The sequence below is a fragment of the Cydia strobilella genome, chromosome 5, assembly GCF_947568885.1.
Source record: "Cydia strobilella chromosome 5, ilCydStro3.1, whole genome shotgun sequence".
Taxonomy (NCBI): Eukaryota; Metazoa; Arthropoda; class Insecta; order Lepidoptera; family Tortricidae; genus Cydia; species Cydia strobilella.
The window spans coordinates 20,973,638-20,999,779 of record NC_086045.1 but is presented as its reverse complement, the minus strand read 5'-3'; the positions used below and the strand labels follow the sequence as shown (position 1 = coordinate 20,999,779).

The window sequence follows — 26,142 nt, the reverse complement described above, 5'->3', positions numbered from 1 at the left end:
TTTTATATACATAAAATCTGAGACGATATACGATAATTATGTAACGATCACGTAATTGATTTCGGAATGCATAAAAGTGCAACGAGAACAGGCAACTATCAAAATTCAAAAAGGTGGCCTATACCGAACCGCACCGGTTATGTTATGTGGTACTTAATCTGTACGACAATTAAATTGACGCAAGCTACAAGAAACGCCGCATGTCATTACTTAAAAGTCGTATTTGCTGATGAATGCGCGACATAAAATGTGAATATAAATTGAACACACTTTCCACGGTCATTTAGACTTCAGACTCATTTCATTTTCCAGTTATGTAGCAACAGTGCTATATATAGTACATTACGATACAAGTGCCAAAAATAGGAAATTTACAACGAGTAGCGATAGTTTAAACCCGGCCGAAGGGAGTGTTTTAAATCTACACGAGTTGCGAATTACCTATTCGCATATGTATCGTAAATACAACGTTTTACAGTCTGTTTACAGTACATATGGACCTTTAAATTTTCGACATGGTTACGTAATATTACCTATACTGGGACTTAGATACATATATACGGTAATTTGTGCAAATATAACTACGTCTGTTAATCCTCACCTACAATTATCTGGCGATGAAGTATATACTCGTGTGGCAGTTGTGGTATTATGCACTTGTAAACAATCATATACACTTAGTCGCTAACCTTGATTTGTGTACCTATGCTAAATTACGAGAATATTTTTTTATACTGAGAGTAACCCGTATTAATATAACTCGGTGTTGTATTTGATTGGAATATTACTTGAATAAATAATTAAATACATATTATAGGACATTCTTACACAAAGTGTTGTAGGTACTTAGACAGTGATATAGGTATATAATATAAATATTTATGTATCGTTTAACACGGAGAAAACACCCATGATTCAGAAACAATTATCCGTGCTCATCTCAGCCCTTACCGGGATTCTAATTCATAACCCAGAACTATCAGCTTCATAGGCAGGATCACTACCGACTACACCAGACAGACAGGTCGTCGTGAATCGAATGTTATTTTGACTATCTAAACAAAATGAAAATATTTATAAAAGCTAAATACTTAAATGAAACGATTTCATCAATATGACGCAAGAACATAATAATAATATTAAGGCATACATACAGGATACAGGTTAAAGACACAAACACACCATACACCACCCGGTGGTAATGACGCAAGCACAGACGGCAATCCAAAGAAACAGATTCACAACAATACTTTAGCACTTTCCAGACACGTATCCGTGGACAAACCAATCATCAACGAAGTAGAGGTAAAAATATGTAAAAAAAGTGACTGGCAATATGTTAAAGTCTTCTGAAGCTAAACGAGTAATAAATGAGGACGTCATTAAACACAGCCGAAAACACTTAAAACCACAAACACTTTTGCATGAATTACACAAACTTGGTTACATTACACCTGATCGAGACAAGAAAGTGAGTGCAACAAGACGGGTGAACGCAAACGCAACAGTTGACGAGGCCGTCGAATAGAGGTCACGGATTCGTACCCTCGAGCGCGGGCAGGAACGACGACAGCGATAGGCACGGAATCTTGGACTTTTTCTTGGTGACCATGGCTTCTGGCTCGGTCTTGTTCTGCAGCATGGGGACGGGGACGGGAGCGACGCCGGACGTCCGCGCGACACCGAGCTGCGACTGCCGACTAACGTGTCAATGTACCGTATACCGTATCCGCGGTAAGGCGCGCGTCACACTGACCCTAATCATGTCTGGCGGCTCGCTGCCTTTTTCTACACAAGCGATATATTCCTTTTTGTATTTCAGATTGTGATTCAGATTTTTTATTTATAAACATACATTAATAAAGTTTACACGTCAATGTCTTATAACTAAGAAGCGAGTACATATAATTTATGAATACGTATTTCATATTTATTTACATTTTTACCATTGCAGAACCAACAATAAGTACAGGGCTTTATACACAAATTACACAATAATTGTTAATTAATTGACATTTCGTTTAGTGTAGAGTGGAATTTAAGATTGCTTAGCAGAGCGGGTCTTTCTCACATAACACAACAACTCTAATCACAATACTAATGTAACTACAATTAAAATTGACAAAAATCAATAATCAATTATATTTAACTTGTTATAAATTTATTTTAAATAATTTTACGGTTTAGACTCACTTGTTTTTAGTCACTCGCACGACATATTTCGGAGAGCCTAGACCACACAAAACTCACAGTAAAAACAACTGAGTATAAACCGTAAAATTATTTAATGTTAGTATGTCTCACAACAGTTTAAATTCGATGGTTTAAATTTATTTATTTTATTTACAATATTTACAATGAAAATAATACCAGTTCCCACAATAATGCAAGTAAAAGTAGAAAATCGATTACAAAGAGAGACGAGGCTTTATATTCTCCGAAGCTACGTAGCGAGGCTTCAAAAGATGGTCGCGTCCTACATTCACCATTCGACGCGGGCGCAGGCGGCGCTCGGTCTCGCTTTCACTTGTTTACACTCAACTAGATAGAAAGAGACGGATTAGATAACGTACGTCATCAGCTAATCGACTGGCTGGTCTCTTATAACATATTATAGACTATAGAGCATATGGTATACAGCCTTCTGCGAGATCTACAGACGCATCACAAATTGATAGTGGTGTAGAATATTTTCCTTAAAAGATGGACAATTAAGACAATTAATCTGATAAAGTATCAACCTCGGGTGCAACAAGGAAGGAAGTATGTGATCACGGAGACTAGTTTGCCTTGGGGTAAAATATAATAAATCGACAATACTGTAAATTCAACAATCAAACGATCGAGATGACGACAAATGCGCTTAAGTTAAATTTCTTAGACAAATCTATCAATAAAAGTACAATTGTTGACTAAAATTATTAATCCTATTACTATAAATAACGTTGAATAGGATAACATTTAATAGAACTCTCTATACCGTTTTCCCGTTTCATATTTTCCCTTTTGAATTCCCTGTCACAACCTCACAACCCGGTCACAAATTTTACAATTTTTCTAAAGGACAGCATGAACTCAAATAAAGTAATATTTCTATTGTTTCATTGCTTCCTGAAACACACGAACTTTATCTCAGTTTACTGTACAGTCACCATCAGATATATCGGAGCGCCCGAGGTGCTCAAAATATCAAGAAAATGTGACATGTTGTGACAAGGGGGAGGGGGGAGTCGCAAACTTTGTGACGTCACATTAACTCATTTAAATTATTTTATTCGCTGTACAGTTAAATAACAAGTTTTTGGAACGATAATCGTTTCTTAATCGTTCAATTTTCTTTCCTAATCTGTTTTGGGTTATAAAATTACTAATATTTCTTTTATCAAAATAAATAATACCTACTCAATTCTATTTGTCGATTTCATTGAAAAAATGTGACGTCACACCAGGGGGGGAGTGGTTTGCCAAATGTGACCAAGTTTGACAAGGAGGGGGAGGGGTCAAAAAACCTCGAAATTCGTGTGACGTAATTAATGAATGAACCCTAATAATGATGGAAATGTTATTTCAGCTATAAGTTTTCTCGTGCGACTGAGTCTTGGGGCTAAAATACGTAAATGAGGCATTATCTATGAAAAGGGACCTGTCGATGGCGCTTACGGCGCACAGCGTCGCGCGGCATTGTATTAATATCGGAGCATCGTTAATAATGGCGTAAGCGCCATCGACAATAAGGTCCCTATTTTGTAGAAAAAACCACAAGTGGTAAGCAAGAAACCTAAAGCAGCTTATCGCGGATTACTCGTGTTGCTGAGATCTTTGCCTACACAGACTTATCTCGCGACATCGACTGAACAGAATTTAGATAGATGTAAGTACTACAGTCATTACATAGTAATATAATGTATCTTTCGTGAACAAAGAAATGTTTTGGGCCCGTTTCCCAAAAGCTTGTAACTTGTAATACAAGCGGATGTCACTTTTTGACAGCTTTTGTTAGTTGTTGTGTTTTGTTTGTTTTGTTTTGTTTTGTTTTTGTTGTTTGTTTGTTTTGTTTGTTGTGTTTGGTTTTATAATTTTCCTTGTAATGCTATTATTTAAGTTTATCACGAAATAAATGATTTATGATTTTTATTATTTATGATAAAAATCATTTCCACTTGTATTACAAGCTACAGGCTTTTGAGAAACGGGCCCCAGATCTAAAAAATGATAATTTAATGATGTGGCAATCTTCTTCTTCTTCTTCCTACGTTATGTGGGGTCGGCACAACATGTTTTTCTCTTCCATTCTCTTCTCTTTCGTCACCTCAGCACTCACTCCTTTCTTTCTCATATCCTCTTTCACACAATCCATCCATCGCTTTTTGGGTCTACCATACGCTCTCCGTCCATCAACATTCATCCCTAACATTCTTTTGCCTATATGGCATTCATCCCTCCTCATCACATGCCCATACCACGCTAACCTACTACTTCTTATCTTCTCCGTTACTGGTGCTACTTTGAAACTTCCCCTAATATACTCATTTTTAATCCGATCCTTTCTCGTCACTCCACACATCCATCTCAACATTCTCATTTCCGCTGCGTGCACTCTTCTTTCATCCGTCACTTTCATCGCCCAGCATTCTGATCCATACATTACAACAGGTCTCACGATCGTCCTGTAAATTTTCCCCTTAAGTTTAAGAGGCATTCGTGGATCGCAAGTTGTTCCAGAGACCTGTCGCCATTTCATCCATCCCGCATTTATTCTATTTTTCACGTCACGGTCTATGCGTCCGTCGCCCTGGATCAATGACCCAAGGTACCGGAAGTCGGGGCAGACTGGTAGGGATACACCATCTAAGGTAATATGGGAAAAACTGGATAGACCACCGACATCGCAGAACATGTGCTCCGTTTTGGTTCTGCTTATTTTCAGTCCCACATTTTCCAGCTTTTCTTGCCATTTTACCAGCCTGCTCTGGACCTCAAGTGCATTATCTCCGACAAGAACAATGTCATCGGCAAACAGCATACACCAGGGTGCCTCCTCCTGTATGTTCGATGTCAGAGCATCCATAACCAGGAGGAACAAATATGGACTTAAAGCCGATCCCTGGTGTAAACCTACCGCCACATTGAACTTGTCGGTTACTCCAGCTTCAGACCTGACGTGAGTACTGGCTCTATCATACATCGCCTGAACAAGCCTCACATACTTCTCTGGCATTCCTTTCTCTCTCATAGACCACCACAGAACCTTACGGGGGACTCTATCGTATGCCTTTTCCAGGTCCACGAACACCATGTGCAAGTTCTTTTGCGCAAGTCTGTATTTTTCGCACAGTTGGCGAAGTGCAAATATGGCGTCCGTAGCTCCCCGGCCCGGCATAAACCCAAATTGGTTCTGTGTTACCTCACTTTCTTCTCTCATTCGTCTCGCTACCACTTTTTCCCATATCTTCATACTATGTGACATGAGCTTTATTCCTCGATAGTTGTTGCAATCCTGTACATCACCCTTATTCTTAAAAACGGGCACCAGTGAACTGTTGCACCATTCATCAGGGATTTCCTCTTCTTGCAACAACTTATTAAAGAATAAAGTCAGCCACTTCCATCCATCCGCTTTCAGAAACTTCCATACTTCCACAGGTATACCATCTGGCCCAACCGCTTTCCCATTCTTCATACCTTGCACGGCCATTTTTACTTCTTCTATAGTGATCTCTTTCACCATACCAATGTTATTTCTAGCATTTTCTAGCACTCCACTCCAATCATTCTCTTCGTTCATAAGTTTACTAAAGTAGTTCTTCCAGCGTTCTTGTATGCTCTTGTTATCCGTCAAAATCTTTCCTGCTTCGTCTCTCATACATTTCATATGATTTATATCTCTTGCATTCCTCTCTCTCTCTCTCCAATCATTTCATGAAATGTTAGGTTGGCCACACCGTCCACCGAAAGTCAAACCTAATCTAAACATATAGTATGATCAATTATAAAATGGTATTTCATAAAATGATCAAAATCTAAGAATTTGCCTCGACATATCTATACATTATCCTGTCCGCTTTAGTTTTATTTCCCGTTTAACCATTTTACTAATATTCCTAGATTTCGAAATGAAATGTCAAAATGCCTGAATTCCAGAATTGCAGAATTCTGTGTGTTTTCCCAAAATACCTAAACTTTAAATCAACGTAGTGTCATAATACCTAAATCTCAAATTGTGAAATTACCTACATTGATGAATGCTACATTATTCCATATTAATATCGTCTTTAGTTTCAGCAGACTGTTAATTTGTTAAACGTATCCAAGGAACTCACCTCCACTAAATATGAAACTCCTCAGCCAGGGCGGTCAACACCGCTGGACCCTTAACGAACGTCGAGACGAAAGACTCACACATGACGGAAAGACAGATGTAGTAAAGCGTTTAAATCAATTAACGTCAAAAAGACTAGTAGATACTCAAAGGTATACTCACGTTGTAAGTTACTAGTGTTCTTGTTCTCCTTATGCTGCAGCAGGTCGGGTTCGGGCTCCGGCGCCCAGAAGGCGGCGAGCGCGCAGCCCGGCGCCGCCCGCCGCTCCGCGTCGCAGCACGACCAGCTGCGCGACCACGCGGCCGGGTGGTAGCGGGAGCGCGCCCGCCCGTTCGATATGCACACTGGTGGAACACGTCATTCATATAATCCTCCTCCTCCTCCTCCTCTACACTATCCGCGATGATCGCTGATAGTGCCATCGTCTATCATCGTGCAAGCATCCACACTATCGCCTGTAGTAACCGACAACTCACGGGTCGCAGGCGATGATAGACGATGACTGGCGGGGACTGCCGAGTACGCCCTCTGCACTATCGTGCACGCCAGTCAACGTCTATCAGCGCCGATAGTGTAGAGGAGCCATAATATACAAACCTAGGTATGTAGTTTGGCGAGCCATTTCCGGCAGTAGTTATCATTAGCAAATAGTCTGGCCAATTTTGTCAGTAGAATAAGGCGGGAAATTTAAATAATGTGCATAATACAAATGCAAAATTCAAATTTCGCAACTTTTTCTACTGATAAAGTGGATTTGCCAGATTATAAATAGTCTGGTAGACCAATTTTGTCAGTAGAATAAGGAGGCTTTGAGAAATGCAGACGTTAAGGTTGCAGTCTGTCCAAGCTAACTTTGCATTTCAGAATCAGAATCAGAATTTAAAACATTGTCACACTTTGTCATTGCAAATACCATGCAGAGTTACCTCGGGCGGTCCGTTGGCTTATATGCTAAAATAACAAACACAATAAAACTTTTAATTTAGACAATTGTGACTCTCACCAACACCGAGGTGTAAATTGCATAGTTAGGTACCTGACCTGACTACTCAGAAATTTGTGAGCGTCCCCTTCTAAATAAGTAACCCTACAGGAAGTGACGTCACGCGGAGGGGCGTTCACGGACTTATATGAGGGTTTTTGATTGTATACTGTTTACCTGTGAACATTATTAAAAGACTATTGTAATAATAATAAGGCAGGGCAGCTTGTGCAGCAGGCGAGCTGTTGGGGAGTAACGACTCCACGGACACGGACCCGAGTGCTCCCGAGAGTCGGTCAGGGTCTCCGTCTCCGGCGTGTCTTCGTCGGTCGGAGTGGACCCCAAGGGGACCCGCAGGACTCTCGGCTCTGGCTTGCCTTCATTGGCCATCCAGAGAGGAGTCGTTAGAGCTAATAAATATAACCCTTAAACCATATGAGATTCCTTTCTAGTCATTCAATTTCGAACCGTAATACTTATTGTAGAGATGCGTTTTTGTTTTAAGCATGATGGCAACTTAAGGGTTAAAAACGTTTTATAAAAACTTAGAATCATTTAATTGAAGATTATAGCATACTCGTACTCTTTGGCTGGTAAAAAAGTAATTAAAAAATTGCGTACCTGATCTGATAGAGTTAATCCACTGCACACGCTCGGCGTTGCTGCCGGCGACGAGGTACAACGTATAGTCGGTGCAACGCTCAGTGTACCCCACCTGCACACATGTCAACACGTGTATACTCTCGTAACACACAGAGTTTAACAAAAGGGACTGAACACTGGCATATCGAACGTCGCGTGAATTCAAAGCGATGGACATGTATGAAGATACCTAGGTAGTACCTATAGATTAATATTTAGTAGGTATGCAGGCCGTTTTACAATAAGATTCTCTGGAATCACCGTTTTTTAAGGCGTGCAATTTTTGACATGGACTGGTATATATATTTGAGATTCTCACAATGAGCTCTTTCATGTGATATGTAACACGATATAGTTTGAAAAACTTTATTTTTTAATTTTCTCATTCACCCCCCTAAAAGTGGTCTCCATGTTTAAAATTAATTTGTTTACGTTACATGACCGTCTTTGGGTCACAAACTTACATATGTGTACCAAATTTCAACTTAATTGGTCCAGTAGTTTCGGGGAAAATACAGACAGACGCACGAGTGATCCTATAAGGGTTCCGTTTTTTCCAGGGACCGGACAACCCTTTCCGCGATAAAACCCTTTCAATGGGCGACACTTAAACACGGCTAACACATAGAAAGACTTTCCCTTTTGAACTGCAAGCCCATTCATACCCTTACCTTTGACTAACCCTTACCGAAAAGCTAACCAAAAATAAGGCTAGCTCTTAATAAGGGTTACCCTTATCTTTAAGCGCTTTTTATAAAGGTTTCCCTTTGCGTGAAAGAGACAGGATTAGTATATATCTACGGTAGTGTATGAAAAGGAAAGAAAGACGTGCCTAGTCAAAGAACGCCGCCGTCGCCGCCGACGATCGCTCGGATTCGAAGTAATGTGTGCTTTATGAACAGTAGACGACTTAAATTAGCACGCTTATATGCTAAAAGGGAAGCCCTTTATAAGGCTAACCCTTATAAGCAATATGCAAGGTGTTGGTGAGCGGATGATAAGGGTTTTGTAAGGGTATTTGGGCTACCGATTACTCAAATGTGGTAGCTTTATATAAGGGTTTTTAAAAGCAAAACAAAGGGTTTCGTCTGGCAAAGGGTATGGTGAGTTAAGCCTTATGCAATACCCTTATAAAACCCCGATAAGGGATAGCGGGCCGGTCCCTGGTTTTTTCCTTTTGAGGTACGGAACCCTAAAAATTATTACCATCAGAAAGGCACACGGTACACTATTTGTGATATACCTATGATAAAGTTTTTAAATATAAAATAATTACAAATCCCGAAAAAAAAACGTTCAAATCAAATTACATACTAAAAATCATCAACTTCTGGATTTTTCCAAGATTTCCGACATTTCGTCTTAAAACGTTTGTTATTTTTATAAATTAAAATACTTAGTAAATTTAAGTAAAAAAAAAATCGGAAAACGGATTAGTTTTACTATTGAAATAATACAGAACAAATAGATTTTATCTAATTATGTATAAAAATAGATGTTATTGTTTTTGTTGTGTAGGCTGCATCCTACACTATGCATTTAAGGGTTAAGCCGACACCCACAGTCGTCGTTCAAAAGTTAGGTAAAGAACAAAGGGAACAATCATTCGACGCGAGAGGTATATTCAGTATTACGTATGCAGGCAATTTTACATAAGATTCTATGGAATCGCCTTTTTTTTATACTACGTCGGTGGCAAACAAGCATACGGCCCGCCTAATGTTAAGCAGTCTCCGTAGCCTATGTACGCCTCCAACTCCAAAGGAGTTACATGCGCGTTGCCGACCCTAACACTCCTCTCCCTCGTTGAGCTCTGGCAACCTTACTCACCGGCAGGAACACAACACTATGAGTAGGGTCTAGTGTTATTTGGCTGCGGTTTTCTGTAAGGTGGAGGTACTTCCCCAGTTGGGCTCTGCTCTAGATCTGGAATGACATCCGCTGTCCTGTGCCCTACCATACAAAGCGAAAGGTCATTCACAGTGCCCATACCTCTCTTTTGGACGAAGTTTAAGGACATACCCCCGGGTCCGGACGTAGTTTAAGGACATACCCGGGCCTTTTTTCAAGTCATACAATATTTAGCACTAGCGACCCGCCCCGGCTTTGCACTAGTTAACAAATTATACACCTCAACCTTTCTCAAGAATCACTCTATTGATAGGTGAAAACCGCATGAAAATCGGTTCTACAGTATTTTAATTTATCGCTAACATACATAAATATACAGGATGACTAAAAAATAAGTGCATTCCCGTTGCCAAGGAGGTTTTGGGATTATACTGAGCAACTTTTACTATAGGACCAACCACGAAATCGCGAAAAAAAAATTTACCCTCCCAAAGAAAATGGACCAGCAAATGGACGCATTAGCATTGCCATTCAACGTGGCAATGCAGCCAGCCTTCTGGGCACACTGCCCATCGGCAGTGACTTGGAGGACGTGTTTTATTTATAGGGCCTTTATTTTAAGTTTATTTATACCTAGTTTGTATTATTATTTTTAAGCCTATTTGTATTTTTATATTCATAGCTTTGTTATTAAAATTAATCTTATACAATATACTAAGTAATTATGACCAGCCAAAATGTATGAAACAGCCAAAATTTTTTTTTTCGCGATTTCGGTGTTGGTCCCAAAGATGCTCAGTATAATCCCAAAAACTCCCTGGCAACGGGAATGCACTTATTTTTTAGCCACCGTGTAGACAGCCAGACGCGGCAGGGGACTTCACTATATTACTCGTAGTATAAAACCAAAACAATGTCGCTTTCCGCTGTCTGTATGTCTGTCCATTGTATCAACGGATTTTGATGCGGTTTTTTTTATAGAAAGAGTGATTCAAGAGGAAGGTTTATACACTACTGTCCGCGCGCCAATTCCGTGCATTCAGAGGTCGAGGAAGTGGGAGGGTGTGCGCCGCGCCCGTACGTACAAAACGACACTACTCTGTCATGACGCCCAACATTCCTAACATTCCTCAGCCGTGCACGGAATTCGCGCGCAGACAGGACAGTACCGCTCATAACTATTTAGGCACTCGTAATTTTTTCCATACAATTGTATACAAAATCGACTTTCAGAATTAACCCGCCAAGTCGCAGTCGGGTAACAGTTTTTTGTGGAGTTTACTTTTTTAATTTAACAGACATATCGAGCTTCAAGATGATGTGCAGAATATTCGTGTACATCAAATGGCAAACGTAAAAAAATCCATAAATCATTTTTCCAGTACAAAATTGTTTTATTTTGTATCAAGTACATAAAAGGGTTTTTGAAATCGTTGCATAAAGTAAACTCGAAATTTTAAAGGATGTCTTTGTCAACAATTTGAGGCTCAATATATTTACCTAAATAAAAATTCAATCCAACATGTAAGAGTCATTTGCCTGCGATCGAACAGTATGATTTTGAAAATAATTTTTGTATACAATTGTATGGTGAAAATTGCGGGTGCCTAAATACTTTTGAGTGGTAGTGTATGTATAATTTGTAAAGGTTTTGTGTAAATTAGATTAACTACCCGTGCGAAGCCGGGGCGGGTCGCTAGTTGTTTTATAAAGTGTAGTGGTGGTAGGCAATTGAGAAAGCAGCGTATTCTCTCCTAAGAACTTAAGCTGACACCTACACCCATTATCAAAAGTTAGGTAGGTAATCAACTAATCACGTAAGGCCAAAAGGTCAGGCGTAAAGGAACAACTAGATCAGACAAATCAATTATACAAGTTCTAACTTTCTTTCGACTTTGCTCGCATCTGGTAACAACTAACTCAGTTGTATTGTATTCTCTAGAAGATATCCAATACCCATTATATCATTATATCATAATAACTAGTAGCGACCCGCCGCCCCGGCTTCGCACGGGTTACACAAAACCTTCCTCAAGAATCACTCAATCTTCAAAATTTCAACTGTCTAGCTATCACGGTTCATGAGATATAGCCTCGTGACAGACGGATGGACAGACAGACAGACGGACAGCGGAGTCTTAGTAATAGGGTCCCGTTTTTAACCTTTGGGTACGGAACTCTAAAAAACTACAATTTTGCCGGAGCTTCCCTAAATTTTGGTCCATAGTTGGGAGATTTTGGAATTAATATATTTGGGTGGTTTCACGGTAGTAGATTGAGCAATCGACCTGATACAGAGCTTAGGTATAATCAGGTCGTAATCTGAAGTGAAGGCGTGCCATATTACCCGTCACGGCGACGCTCATTAATATCCAGTAGAATCAGCGTTTCGTCTAACGATGCCGGGGCTCCACTGATGCTCAACCTAATTTATGTGAAGCGTATGCTATCTAGCGTTGCCATCTATAAAATAGACAACTATAAGGACTTATGAGCGAAACTTGGGAAACGTGTGAACCACTACAAACGATTAAGTGGTAAACAATATCATGCTAATAATGGCTGCTTGCAGTAATGGCTGCTTACATTCAGGGTTGGGTAGTTGTTTGAAATGTGAAGTTTGCATTTAAATAGTCCAATAAGTCTCATGTGAATAAAATTATAAAAAAATCCTGTGCAAAAACTTAAGTTATAATGAAGCACAGCTTCTTTAGAGACGACGGTGAATCGTCTCTAGAGAGGACTTTGAGACTACTGAAAACTTAAATCGACAGTGAAAAAAAGTAGAACTTTAACTAAATCATTAAATTAAAAACTGAGCAGTTTTATAGTCGAGAAGTTCAACGTTTAGTTTTCACCAACGTAGAGCGTGAACACGAAACACTTCATAAAATTAGCGAGCTGAAAACCTTTAGAGAATCCTACCGAACGTGATGCAAATTAAAACCATGAAATCCATATAGTATGTAAGGCAACCGTTGTTAACGTGTAAGGGTTAACCTTCGAATGTCTTGTCCCGTATACGTCATAGTGTGGCTCGCGTCTGTCTCGACTCGGCCAGTAGGTGTGTAATGTGTATTACCTGGAAGGGATACCTGAAGAGCGCGCTGTCGCCGTCGCTCTCGGGGAGCTGCTTGCAGAGCTCGCTCAGCTCCGCTTGCTCCACGGTGTGGCTCGCGTCCGTCTCGACTCGGCCAGTAGGTGTGTATTACCTGGAAGGGATACCTGAAGAGCGCGCTGTCGCCGTCGCTCTCGGGGAGCTGCTTGCAGAGCTCGCTAAGCTCCGCTTGTTCCACGGTGTGGCTCGCGTCCGTCTCGACTCGGCCAGTAGGTGTGTATTACCTGGAAGGGATACCTGAAGAGCGCGCTGTCGCCGTCGCTCTCGGGGAGCTGCTTGCAGAGCTCGCCCAGCTCCGCTTTCTCCACGGTGTGGCTCGCGTCCGTCTCGACTCGGCCAGTAAGTGTGTATTACCTGGAAGGGATACCTGAAGAGCGCGCTGTCGCCGTCGCTCTCGGGGAGCTGCTGGCAGAGCTCGCCCAGCTCCGCTTTCTCCACGGTGTGGCTCGCGTCCGTCTCGACTCGGCCAGTAAGTGTGTATTACCTGGAAGGGATACCTGAAGAGCGCGCTGTCGCCGTCGCTCTCGGGGAGCTGCTCGCAGAGCTCGTCCAGCTCCGCTTGCTCCACGGTGTGGCTCGCGGCGTCCGTCTCGACTCGGCCAGTAAATGTGTATTACCTGGAAGGGATACCTGAAGAGCGCGCTGTCGCCGTCGCTCTCGGGGAGCTGCTTGCAGAGCTCGCTTAGCTCCGCTTGCTCCACGGTGTGGCTCGCGTCCGTCTCGACTCGGCCAGTAGGTGTATTACCTGGAAGGGATACCTGAAGAGCGCGCTGTCGCCGTCGCTCTCGGGGAGCTGCTTGCAGAGCTCGCCCAGCTCCGCTTGCTCCACCGTGTGTATCGCTTCCGTCTCGATTCGCCCGCGCTCCTTGCGCTTCTGAAAAAAAAACAGGTATTTATCCCGCTTTCTACACACACACACAATGAACAATTATGGATATATAAGAGAGCACTAGATGACCTAGTAATCTCAGATGGTACAGACAGAAGTTTAATATGTATGACATAATTGTACCTACATGTCAACTTGCTCGTAAAATAATCTGATCAGATTTTTAAAAAGGTTAAATCTGCATCAAAATCGATACACACGATTTAAAAATGTAAAGTCGCCAATGTTGCCATCAGATATATCGGCGCAGCCGAGGTTTAAAAAAATGTTTGAACACTTTGAACACACATTCTAAAGCCTTGATAATAGAAGTATGTGCAAAACCCGCTTAGTACCAATGCTTAGTACGCTTTCCTGATTAACTGCGTTATTGACTTGGTAAGAATTTTCTTAAGCGGTTTTACTTTAATTTAAATATCATATCCCCATAACACATATAGCATAAAAATGTATCCAAAACATCGGTAGCATGGTACAGCAACCACTAATTGAGTAAAAGTGAAGCGGCGCGCGAACGGTTTGCCTGGGAACGAAGTTGTCAACCGACCGGAAAAAGCTCGGCGCTCTGAAATAATGTGGAATTTCCACATCGAACGATAACTGGGGTGTAAATAAATGATTCCCGATAACCAGGTTGTATGTAAAGGTAAAACGGTAATCACAGGTTATTATTGATCATGTAAATCATGTTTGATTTTTGTACGTTATACTAATACGCTAAGTAGATGACCCATTATGGAAAGGGCTTATAATATAACTTGTCACGTTACTCCCTCCTCCACGTATATTGGAGCAGTGAGTAACGGAGCTGGGAGTGAGGAGGTAGAAAGGAAAAGATAGATATAACAGGGGTAGGTTCTTTATTTAACGGCTATTGTCTAAATATGACACGCTACAGATGGTTTAAATTACAAAAAGAATAAAATAAAGTTTATAGTCGCGCTAATAGCACGTGCAAGGCAGGAGCACGCACACGGATAGGCGCGCTGATAGCACGCGCAAGGTGAGGCGCGCTGGTAGCACGCGCACAGTAAGGCGCGCAGATAGCACGCGCAAAGGTAAGGCGCGCAGATAGCACGCGCAAGGTGAGGCGCGCTGGTAGCACGCGCACAGTAAGGCGCGCAGATAGCACGCGCAAGAGTAAGGCACGCAGATAGCACGCGCAAAGGTAAGGCGCGCAGATAGCACGCGCAAAGGTGAGGCGTGCTGGCAGCACGCGCACAGTAAGGCGCGCTGGTAGCACGCGCACGGTAAGGCTCGCTGGGTAAGGCGCGCTGATAGCGCGCGCACGGTAAGGCGCGCTGGGTAAGGCGCGCTGATAAGCACGCTCTTCAAAGAGGCGAGGCGCAGTGACAACACGCGCCTGTTGAGGCGAGGCGCGCCGATAGCGGGCGAGGCGCGGTGACAGCACGCGCCTGTTGAGGCGAGGCGCGCCGATAGCGCGCGCCTAGGAGACGAGGCGCTCCGCTAGAGCAACTGCAAAGCACCACCGGACTTGGGTGCGTGCAGAGAGCGCCAGACTTCGCCAGGAACACAGGTAACCTTTTAATGAGCGCGATCGAGGGTTTCTTGATGGTGCGGGGCCTGGCTTGGCCCCGCACGGACCCTTACAACTGATGTTCCTTTGTTGGGAACTAGAAGCAAACTGAATTCAGATGTCCGCTGGGCCGCTTATATAGCTAGCGATAACATTTTCTAGAATTATTGTTTACTTTGTTATTATTTTTGAAAATATTTGAAAATATTTGTTCACCAGTAACAATTTTTAGATAAAATTTAGAACAAACTACTTGAAAACTATACGACCTAAACTTCATGCTAAGGAATTTAGAGTAAATTAATAGTTTGACGGATTATGTCGAAACAAAGAAACAAATATGTCAATGGAAAATTTATAGTGAATTTTAGGTCGATTAGCTTCGAAATTATAATAAAAACATGAAGTGATTAGAAAAACAGCAAGGTAAGTAACCGGACGGGTCAGAGCCGTAATAGGGTAGAAGGAGTTCAGGGAGAATTTAGAAATGGTAGCCAGAAAGTAAACATTTTAAATCAAAAGTTTCAGGGAGTAATTGGACGACGAGAATCAGACAGGAAGAGAAGGCAAAAGCGTTAAGGAATTATAGCCGATTGGAGAATCCAGAGCATCAGCCCGTGGGAGTAAGAACTGGGAGTTAGGACCCAGGTATGAGATGCTACATTACAGTTTTTTTTTGTGAAGAGTTAAGTTTAGGGGAAAGTAAAGGAAGTAAGGTAAGTAGGTAAGTAAGTAAGTAAGTAGGTAAGTAATTAAGTGGGTAGGTAAGTCAGTAAGTCAGAAGAAAGAAAGAGCAAGCTCGTTAATGGGGATGAATAAATGGAACGAGAGGATGAGTGATATAATGGAGAAGAAGATGAATAGATCGAGGAACTTCCCTGCACTCATACATCTCCTGTCATAATCACGCATTCATAAGTCTCTGGCAAAGGAAGGGGATGTGGTTCACGCTCTATGACGCACACTCCTAAGAAGTCCTCGCTATGACCTGAGGCTTCTTTATAGAAGGGAGTAGTCAGCCGCTCCACTGGAAAAGATAATAAGATAATAATGAACGACCTAAGGCTTATTTTAAGGGAGTAGTCAGCCGCTCCGCGAAGATAAGTTTATGTACAAGTTCTAGTCGGTTTAGAGCCGACGAGAGAATAGAGAGTAGGGGTAGAACCTACTTCTAGGTTGTGGTAGGGGTAGACCTACCACAGTAGAGTAAAAAAAAGTAGTGTTTGACCATAAGGCTTATTTTTTTCTTCAGAGTTGGACTACCGCTCTGCAGGGTGAAGAAAAGAAAAAGAAGGGCACCTGGCTTATTAAGCCACCCGAGAATGAAGAAATATTTACAGATGAATACAATCACACAAAATGAAAGAAATGGAAAATGACAGTTAATGAAGAATGAAAACGAGCTTGAAGAAGGACAAAGGGGAGGAGGAGGACGGGCTGAGCTGCAAAGTAAAAGAAGTACAATTATTATAAAGTTAAAGACCTATAAAAATACATCATTAGAAATAAAAGTGATAAAAAAAGTAGCTATCTAGTCTGATTGCTATAATAAGATAATCTAAAAAACGTGCCATATTGACTAAGGAAATAGAAAATTAAACAGAAAGAGGCCGAAAAGTTATTTAAGATTTAAAGACACGGATTCTGTCTATAATTTAGAATTTAGTGGGTTAAGAAAGCCGGTAAATTTAAAAGTTGGGCGCCAAAACTGTCACGTTACTCCCTCCTCCACGTATATTGGAGCAGTGAGTAACGGAGCTGGGAGTGAGGAGGTAGAAAGGAAAAGATAGATATAACAGGGGTAGGTTCTTTATTTAACGGCTATTGTCTAAATATGACACGCTACAGATGGTTTAAATTACAAAAAGAATAAAATAAAGTTTATAGTCGCGCTAATAGCACGTGCAAGGCAGGAGCACGCACACGGATAGGCGCGCTGATAGCACGCGCAAGGTGAGGCGCGCTGGTAGCACGCGCACAGTAAGGCGCGCAGATAGCACGCGCAAAGGTAAGGCGCGCAGATAGCACGCGCAAGGTGAGGCGCGCTGGTAGCACGCGCACAGTAAGGCGCGCAGATAGCACGCGCAAGAGTAAGGCACGCAGATAGCACGCGCAAAGGTAAGGCGCGCAGATAGCACGCGCAAAGGTGAGGCGTGCTGGCAGCACGCGCACAGTAAGGCGCGCTGGTAGCACGCGCACGGTAAGGCTCGCTGGGTAAGGCGCGCTGATAGCGCGCGCACGGTAAGGCGCGCTGGGTAAGGCGCGCTGATAAGCACGCTCTTCAAAGAGGCGAGGCGCAGTGACAACACGCGCCTGTTGAGGCGAGGCGCGCCGATAGCGGGCGAGGCGCGGTGACAGCACGCGCCTGTTGAGGCGAGGCGCGCCGATAGCGCGCGCCTAGGAGACGAGGCGCTCCGCTAGAGCAACTGCAAAGCACCACCGGACTTGGGTGCGTGCAGAGAGCGCCAGACTTCGCCAGGAACACAGGTAACCTTTTAATGAGCGCGATCGAGGGTTTCTTGATGGTGCGGGGCCTGGCTTGGCCCCGCACGGACCCTTACAACTGATGTTCCTTTGTTGGGAACTAGAAGCAAACTGAATTCAGATGTCCGCTGGGCCGCTTATATAGCTAGCGATAACATTTTCTAGAATTATTGTTTACTTTGTTATTATTTTTGAAAATATTTGAAAATATTTGTTCACCAGTAACAATTTTTAGATAAAATTTAGAACAAACTACTTGAAAACTATACGACCTAAACTTCATGCTAAGGAATTTAGAGTAAATTAATAGTTTGACGGATTATGTCGAAACAAAGAAACAAATATGTCAATGGAAAATTTATAGTGAATTTTAGGTCGATTAGCTTCGAAATTATAATAAAAACATGAAGTGATTAGAAAAACAGCAAGGTAAGTAACCGGACGGGTCAGAGCCGTAATAGGGTAGAAGGAGTTCAGGGAGAATTTAGAAATGGTAGCCAGAAAGTAAACATTTTAAATCAAAAGTTTCAGGGAGTAATTGGACGACGAGAATCAGACAGGAAGAGAAGGCAAAAGCGTTAAGGAATTATAGCCGATTGGAGAATCCAGAGCATCAGCCCGTGGGAGTAAGAACTGGGAGTTAGGACCCAGGTATGAGATGCTACAAACTGCCGTAAGAATGTTATTTTAAACATCACAAAAAAGGGGTTTAAGAGTCACCCAGGCGACCGTAAGTACGGTAACGAGTGACAAGAAAAAGTACTTTCACCCAAATAACTACGTAACGATTAGGTTAATGCTGCGTTTCCACCAGAGATGTGTAAGGATACGTAGCGAGGGATGTTTGTTAAGAACCAATAGAATCACTACACTGAGCGAGGATAAATTAAGTGAGACTATTTGTTCTTAACAAACAATCCTCGCACCTCTGGAAACGCAGCCTAACTAGTGTTTACAACAACTAAAACCTCAAAATCACGGTAATTAATAATTAGTCGAAATCGTAATAGTTCCGGGAATAGATTGTACTTTGTACTGTGTACAAACCTACAACCCCGAAACGTAAAACGATAAAACCTTTGTGTGAATGGCACGATGTAATGAATGTGAAACTGAAATGTAAATTCTGCTGAAATGAGCTTATATTGCTATTCAGAGGCCGTAGTCGATTTTGGAGCAAAAATGTAAAATTGATAGATTTAGTCGTTGAAATTATACACGTTTTGTTACGTAATATCTAAATAACAAGTATTGATTTCTATTAGCACGTCTTCTCATCTTGCCTTTTAATAATGAGGTCGCGAGCGTGCGTCACCGGTAATGCATGAAGAGAAGGGGCAGTTTTTAAAAATTCATCAAAAAATCATGGTGGTAAATTATACAAATTGATGTATAAGAATAGTTTCAGCAAATGTTGTAGATTGTTTAAGTATCAAAGTTACGTTGAAACTAAGTCGATTTTCAAAGAAATTGTCACTTGTTTTGAAGTAATTTCTGGAGAAAATTGATTTCGTCTAACTTTCATTTACACTACTTCAAAGTCATAATAATAAAAATGTAGTCTGATAAACGTCAAGTACAGGATATGTGTAATACAAAATTACCATGTTTAGCAGTCCAAACTTTACGAAATTTACAAATAAGAGCGACAAAATCAGTGCTTTACGCGCGTTTACCTAAACGTCCAAGCAAACATTACTAATTTAGTGAGTCTGTTTTCAAAAAACTGATCTGATAAAACGTAAGATAAGAAGACGTGCTAATAGAAACCAGTACTTGTTATTTCAATTAGGTAACAAAAGGTGTAAAATTTCTCGGACTAAATCTATCAAAAAACCGCCAAAAAAACCCCATTTGTCACGGCGCCAAAGTTTCAGGGCATTCCCCTTACCACCGCTAAAAGTATCGGGATACTTGGTGTCGACATTACGAACGAAGTCCAGTTTCGTAGTCATCTGGAACAAAAAGCCAAACTGGCCTCCAAAAAGCTTGGGGTGCTTAACAGAGCCAAACAGTACTTCACACCGGGTCACCGACTTTTGTTATATAAAGCGCAGGTTCGACCCCATATGGAGTACTGTTCTCATCTCTGGTCTGGCGCTCCACAATACCAGCTCCTTCCCCTTGACTCCATCCAACGTCGGGCAGTTCGTATTGTCGGCAATTCCGAACTTACTGACGGCTTAGAACCTCTTAGTCTTCGGAGAGACGTTGGCTCTCTTTGCATGTTCTACCGTCTGTACAATGGGGAATGTTCCGAAGAACTTTTTGATCTGGTGCCATCGTCTCGTTTCTATCACCGCACCTCCCGCCAAAGGAGCAAAGCTCATCCTCACTTCTTAGACACATGGCACACCATGAATAAGCGGGCATCCCGCTCGTTTCTTCCCAGAACGTGCAGAATGTGGAATGAGTTGCCTCCTGAGGTATTTCCTTTGTGCTACGACATGGGATTCTTCAAGAAGCGGGTATTTAGGGTTCTCAAGAGTCGGCAATGCTTAAGTGGCTCCTGTGATGTTGCTTACGTCCATGGGCGACGATGACTGCTTCCCAAAAATAAAAATAAAAATAAAAATAAAAAAATCAATTTTACATTTTTGAGACTAAAATCGACACCGGCCTCTTCATGTAGAAATTTATAAGCCGACAGACCTGACAAAGAAAAGCCTTTAACAAATACACGATTCAAGCCTCATCGCCTCCTAAAAGCCAAAAATCTGTAGGTATAAGAAAAGAATACAAAAATATGATGATGTGGTAATAATTTTTGGCATATATAATATCTAAAGTTTCCCAGGGTTAAGTAAGGCCCCTGTTACTAATTTAAAAGCTGAAAACGTGCCAATTCAAAATGGCAAAACTTCCAGCGGAAACGAGCGGAAAAAAGATACATCTAAATCCTTAAATGAGTCAGGCGGGCGTCGGCGTGAAACATTCACGCTGCAACGAGTTTGCAGCCCAGCTTATAAATTGGCGGAGTACCGAAACTCGAATGCAGAGTAAGCAGTTAGTGAATAGTTGACGTATGTGGTCGGATCCGGGCTGGGGTAATTGAGAGGGAAACTGTAGTCAATATAGATGCATCAGTTGATGTAACGTTGGAGGTTCCGAGCATGAGGGTGATTGAGAAGTAGACTTTTGTTTCGATTCGAGTACTTATTAAGTTAGACTTATATCAACCGGGATATGTGGACTGTTTACCTTTTGTCGATAGTCGATATAAGTCTGAAACCAACTGTGAATCATTCATGCAAAACTGTTACTTGTTACGCCCATAATGTTCAAACATCCAATTGTTTACTTATCCGCTTCCAAAAGGAAATTCGCTGTCGTATAATGACCACGTAACTCAAAAGCTTAAGAACCACTATTCTAAACGGATAGGGTCGGACCAAGCTAGAAAATCCTTGTTGAAAAATAAACTAACTTTATCTAATTTTAAGCATGAGGGTCATTGAGAAGTAAAACTTTTTTTCGATTACTACGATTTTACTTAAAAACTCACTCAGCAACACTCAACGTGCAAGTCTTTGTATCACTTGCATGCTCAATGTGCGGTTTGGATGATAAAGTGAGCGACTACTGCGGCTAAGCAATCGCAAGCCTCTCTCCGTAACAAAGATGACATCAATTACGCAATACAGTTTCCACAAGTATTTCCATTTATCCAAATGACAGCAAAGTCAAATTTTATTATGTTAATGTTACCTTAATTAATATTGTTACTTCAAGGATACATACATGTCATACAAAATAAAACATTACAAAAATCTTAACCTAAACTAGAACCTAACAAACACAAAAACTATTCACAAAATGCGCCCCGCGCCCCTCCAGATGCAAAGGAACCCATCACGCTCGCCGCGTTGCCACGTTGAACAGCGATGGACAATCTTTGCAAAAGGAACGACCCGGAGCGAGGGTCATGACCACTCTCCCGCAACCGTCTGCCCACTTCCCCAATAAAAGTCTTGGCCTCAGCACACCAACAGCCAGTGGTTATCCAATTGGTATTACACAGCACTTAAAAACGCACTCAGAACTTAACCTACAAGTTTTGTATCACTTGCATGCTCAATGTGCAGTTCGGATGATAAGGTAAGCGATTGCTGGCCGCCCGCCAACCGCAAACCTCTCTCCGTAACAGAGATCACATCAATTAGGTACTATTACCACGTAACGTAGCGGAGTACCCGTGTCGCAATCACGTCGCAATCGTGAATCAAATTGAATCTTAATTTATTTGGATTTCGTCTCTGAAGAGAGCGACGGTTTAAGGGTCCCGTTTTTACCCTTTGGGTACGGAACCCTAAAGAAATAGTTATTTGTTATACAAGGGTGCAAAGTTGTATTTTACCCGCGAGTGTTTCAACACATGAGAAGTAAAATACATTTGCTCCCGTGTGTAACACAAAACTTTTCCCCTCACTATAGCGAGGAAAGTGTAACATCCACAGACGTTAGATCATCTTCATCACTGGAATCACTCATTTTTTTACGATAATACGATATTATAACAGAAAACTGGAAGTTATGAATTTTTACGTGTCGGAGTAGGTGAGAAATTTTTTGTTGACAATGTTGACATTTCTGACGATGCGTTTTGAAATTGCATCGACTCAACTTGTGCGTTCAGAATTACATTCAACATCATTTAAAAAACAAATGTTTCTTATGGAATTTACGGTTTATAATTTAAAATCATTAAACAAAGCTAAATTTGGTATTTTTTATTAAATTCTCAAACCATTTATTTAATGATAATAATTATCGAACGAACCATTTTTATGAGCGTTTTACGTTTTGTTATCTGTCAAAAGCTACTTAAACACGCTCCATCCAAGGTCAAATTACTTTCCCCACTAGTGGATAAAATGCGTTTTTCCCCGCTTGTTTTAAAGGATAAAAGACGGCTTTCCGAGCTAGTAAGGGGAAAAGTATTTTGATACAATAATGTATTTTTTAAATAGTAACGAACAAGCATTTAAAACATTTAAAACTTTCGCGTTTTGAACACATATTAAATGACATTTACAATCGGACAATTTGCTGGGACGTCAGTTAGCCGCGACCACACGACCAGTGAAACCTGTGTCGAAACGTCGGTAAATAAAGGTAACAAAATAAATTCGCGACAGACCCGATTGTAAATGTGATTTAATAAGCATTTTAAAATCAAAATATGTAATAGTTACGAAGAAGTTTTAAGTAAGCATATTAAACCTAAGACCTTTTATTTTGATCGTACTCCAGATTTCTATCTACGTCTAAACTAAACAAAATCAAACCATCATACAAAAGCTTGACTGAGGTGTAAAAATCGATCAACTAAGCAAGAGTATTTTCTGAATCTTAAAAAAAATCGTCACTCGTCTATCCAACATCCAACGATATGATCTCAAAGTAATATTGACTTGCCGGTAACGAGGTTGCCTACTCAAACACGGAGAGCAGTAAAGTAAGTCGCTAAGAGTATTTCCCTGCGGGAGGTGAAGCGTCTGTGACAGGGAGGCTGGACCGACCGATCCCATTCCCCGTTCAAATCGATCCAAGTACAAACAGCAACACTTAACTGTCCATCGGTGGACCTTATGGCTTTATTACAAAATTGCAAAAGGTTTACGAACTGTCAGTTAACAGTGTGGGCGATGGTACGGTAGGATTTTTAATGTACATATGCATTAGGGTATTTAGAATCATTATACCAAGTATCATAACAACCGGTGTAGCGGTTAAGAAGAAATGAACAAATTACGATTTTTTACTTTGGAGCAGCCTGTATGTGTTAATAGCTCCTGAGGTAATAAATAGTATGAAACCTTCTTCGACCTTGTTGATTATCTTTTTTATTTATGATATTCTGACTTTTGACAAATGTCATCATTGCCGCACATTTTCGAATAAGTTGTCAAAAACACTGCCAATGATTAATACAATATGCTTCTTTTTGTTGTCGATTATTAGAAATCTTTTGTTTGAATTTTTTTTTTTTTACTCTTGTTCTAATTAAAAAAATATTAACGTTAGAGCATTCCTGAGAAGTAACCCTACGTAGGATTTCTGGGTTTGTCCAATGGCTAAGGTCACCCTGTATGCGGAGTTGTTTTTTTAGGGTATTACTAAGACTGCGCTGTCCGTCTGTCTGTCCGTCTGTCACCAGGCTGTATCTCATGAACCATGATAGCTAGACAGTTGAAATTTTCACAGATGATGTATTTCTGTAGCCGCTATAACAAAATTTCACACATATAAAAATTATATTATATCCTGTCTCGGGACTTAAAACATCTATTTACCAAATTTCAACTAAATCGGTTCAGCGGTTTAAGCGTGAAGAGGAGTTAAAAAAAAGTTATTTGTTTAAAGTTTATATGTTTTTACTTCAGAAAGGTGTCAATGTTGATACCATAAATGAATTCAGCACCCCCGATTTATACGAAAACTTAACCAAACCCGGCCTAGCAGCTTCACTGATGTAGATAATAACAATAAAAATGAGAGCCCTAAATAAACCTTCGAGAGCGGCTATCTCTCGCTCAGACGTATAGTTTCCGAGATATAATCGAAAACCGAAAAATTGAACCTTCAAACCCCCCCTCCCCCCCCCCCCCCCAGCACCAGGGTTACGGTCGGGGATCTTTGATATGTTCATCTCCTAACTAGTCCAAACAAAGCTACGATGTCAAAAATTGTGTTCCTAGCATTTCCCTCTATACATTCTTATTGCTTGGCCTAATAGTAATAATGTAGTAATGCAGTATGCAGTATACCAAATACCAACGCTACTACATTATTTTTTAAGTATAGATTGCACATCATCATGGCCTCGTCTGATAGTGGCGATGCCAGGATGATGTTGCAGCTACCAATGTTGGCAGTTTTGATACATGTAATGTCACTACCAGGGACCGGCCCGCTATCCCTTATCGGGGTTTTATAAGGGTATTGCATAAGGCTTAACTCACCATACCCTTTGCCAGACGAAACCCTTTGTTTTGGTTTTAAAAATCCTTATATAAAGCTACCACATTTGAGTAATCGGTAGCCCAAATACCCTTACAAAACCCTTATCATCCGCTCACCAACACCTTGCATATTGCTTATAAGGGTTAGCCTTATAAAGGGCTTCCCTTTTAGCATATAAGCGTGCTAATTTAAGTCGTCTACCTTGTTCATAAAGCACACATACTTCGAATCCGAGCGATCGACGGCGGCGTTCTTTGACTAGGCACGTATTTTCTTTCATTTTCATACACTACCGTAGATATATACTAATCCTGTCTCTTTCACGCGAAGGGAAACTTTTATAAAAAGCGCTTAAAGATAAGGGTAACCCTTATTAAGAGCTAGCCTTATTTTTGGTTAGCTTTTCGGTAAGGGTTAGTCAAAGGTAAGGGTATGAATGGGCTTGCAGTTCAAAAGGGAAAGTCTTTCAATGTGTTAGCCGTGTTTAAGTGTCGCCCATTGAAAGGGTTTTATCGCGGAAAGGGTTGTCCGGTCCCTGGTCACTACTCAGCGCCTCGTTGCGGACACATTCCATCAACACGTCATGGTGAACATCTTCTATTTTATTGCATTCGGGGCAGTTTGGTAGGTGATACGGAAACATTTTTTTCTCCAGCTGAAACGCAGACTCTTCACTCGCGCTTTGTACTCGTTCGGGCAATAAAATAATTCAGAGCTCAAAATGTCATAGAGGTAATGCAAACTAATATAACAATTAGGTAGTTAGATTCCATAAAAAAGAAATTAGGGGATTATTAGGAGACAACTTACACAGATCATAGTGTAAGCTGTTGGCATAAAAAAACCGCAAATCGATGCCGAATGCGCGAATCGATCGATAGGTTTTGAAAAAAAAAAAATTCTAAAACCTATCGTGTGTGGTATCATACGAAAGGGCTTTTTGAGGCGATTCGAAAAATTGTTAATGATATTATTTTCAAAATTGCTTTCTTGGGGTTGGATTGGATATGAGGATATCACGTATCATTTGTGGTATATTGTCCAAAAAAAATCGGCCATATCGTATCTGGCTGGAGGAGCCCAAACTTGGTATGTATTGAAAATTCTTTTTGTTTTAATTTAAAAAAAATGGCTGAAATGCAATGATGTGGTATATATATTTAGAATCGCGATAGGTTTTTAAAAAAAAATTCCATACAATTTTTTTAATGTTTCAGCACCCCTTCTAAGGGAATTTTTTTTAGGAACTGCGGATCAAAAATTTTGTTTTGACCTCTAGTATGCGTGTGCCAAACGGCTAACAGGTACATTGATTTGCGGTTTTTCTTTGAAATTGGGGTCGAGCGGCTTCCA

The 26,142-nt window shown here is 41.0% G+C and overlaps 1 protein-coding gene across 1 annotated transcript in view; it reads right to left on the bottom strand.

Annotated features, from left to right (window-relative positions):
* Positions 1–26,142, bottom strand: part of LOC134741640 (tyrosine-protein kinase Btk) — a 56,063-nt gene that overhangs the window by 22,087 nt on the left and 7,834 nt on the right. The window contains exons 3-5 of the mRNA XM_063674494.1: positions 13,659–13,787; positions 7,924–8,017; positions 6,482–6,664 (exon numbers count right to left, since the gene is read on the bottom strand). Coding sequence (XP_063530564.1) covers positions 6,482–6,664; positions 7,924–8,017; positions 13,659–13,787 — 406 coding nt within the window. The remainder of the gene's footprint in view (positions 1–6,481; positions 6,665–7,923; positions 8,018–13,658; positions 13,788–26,142) is intronic.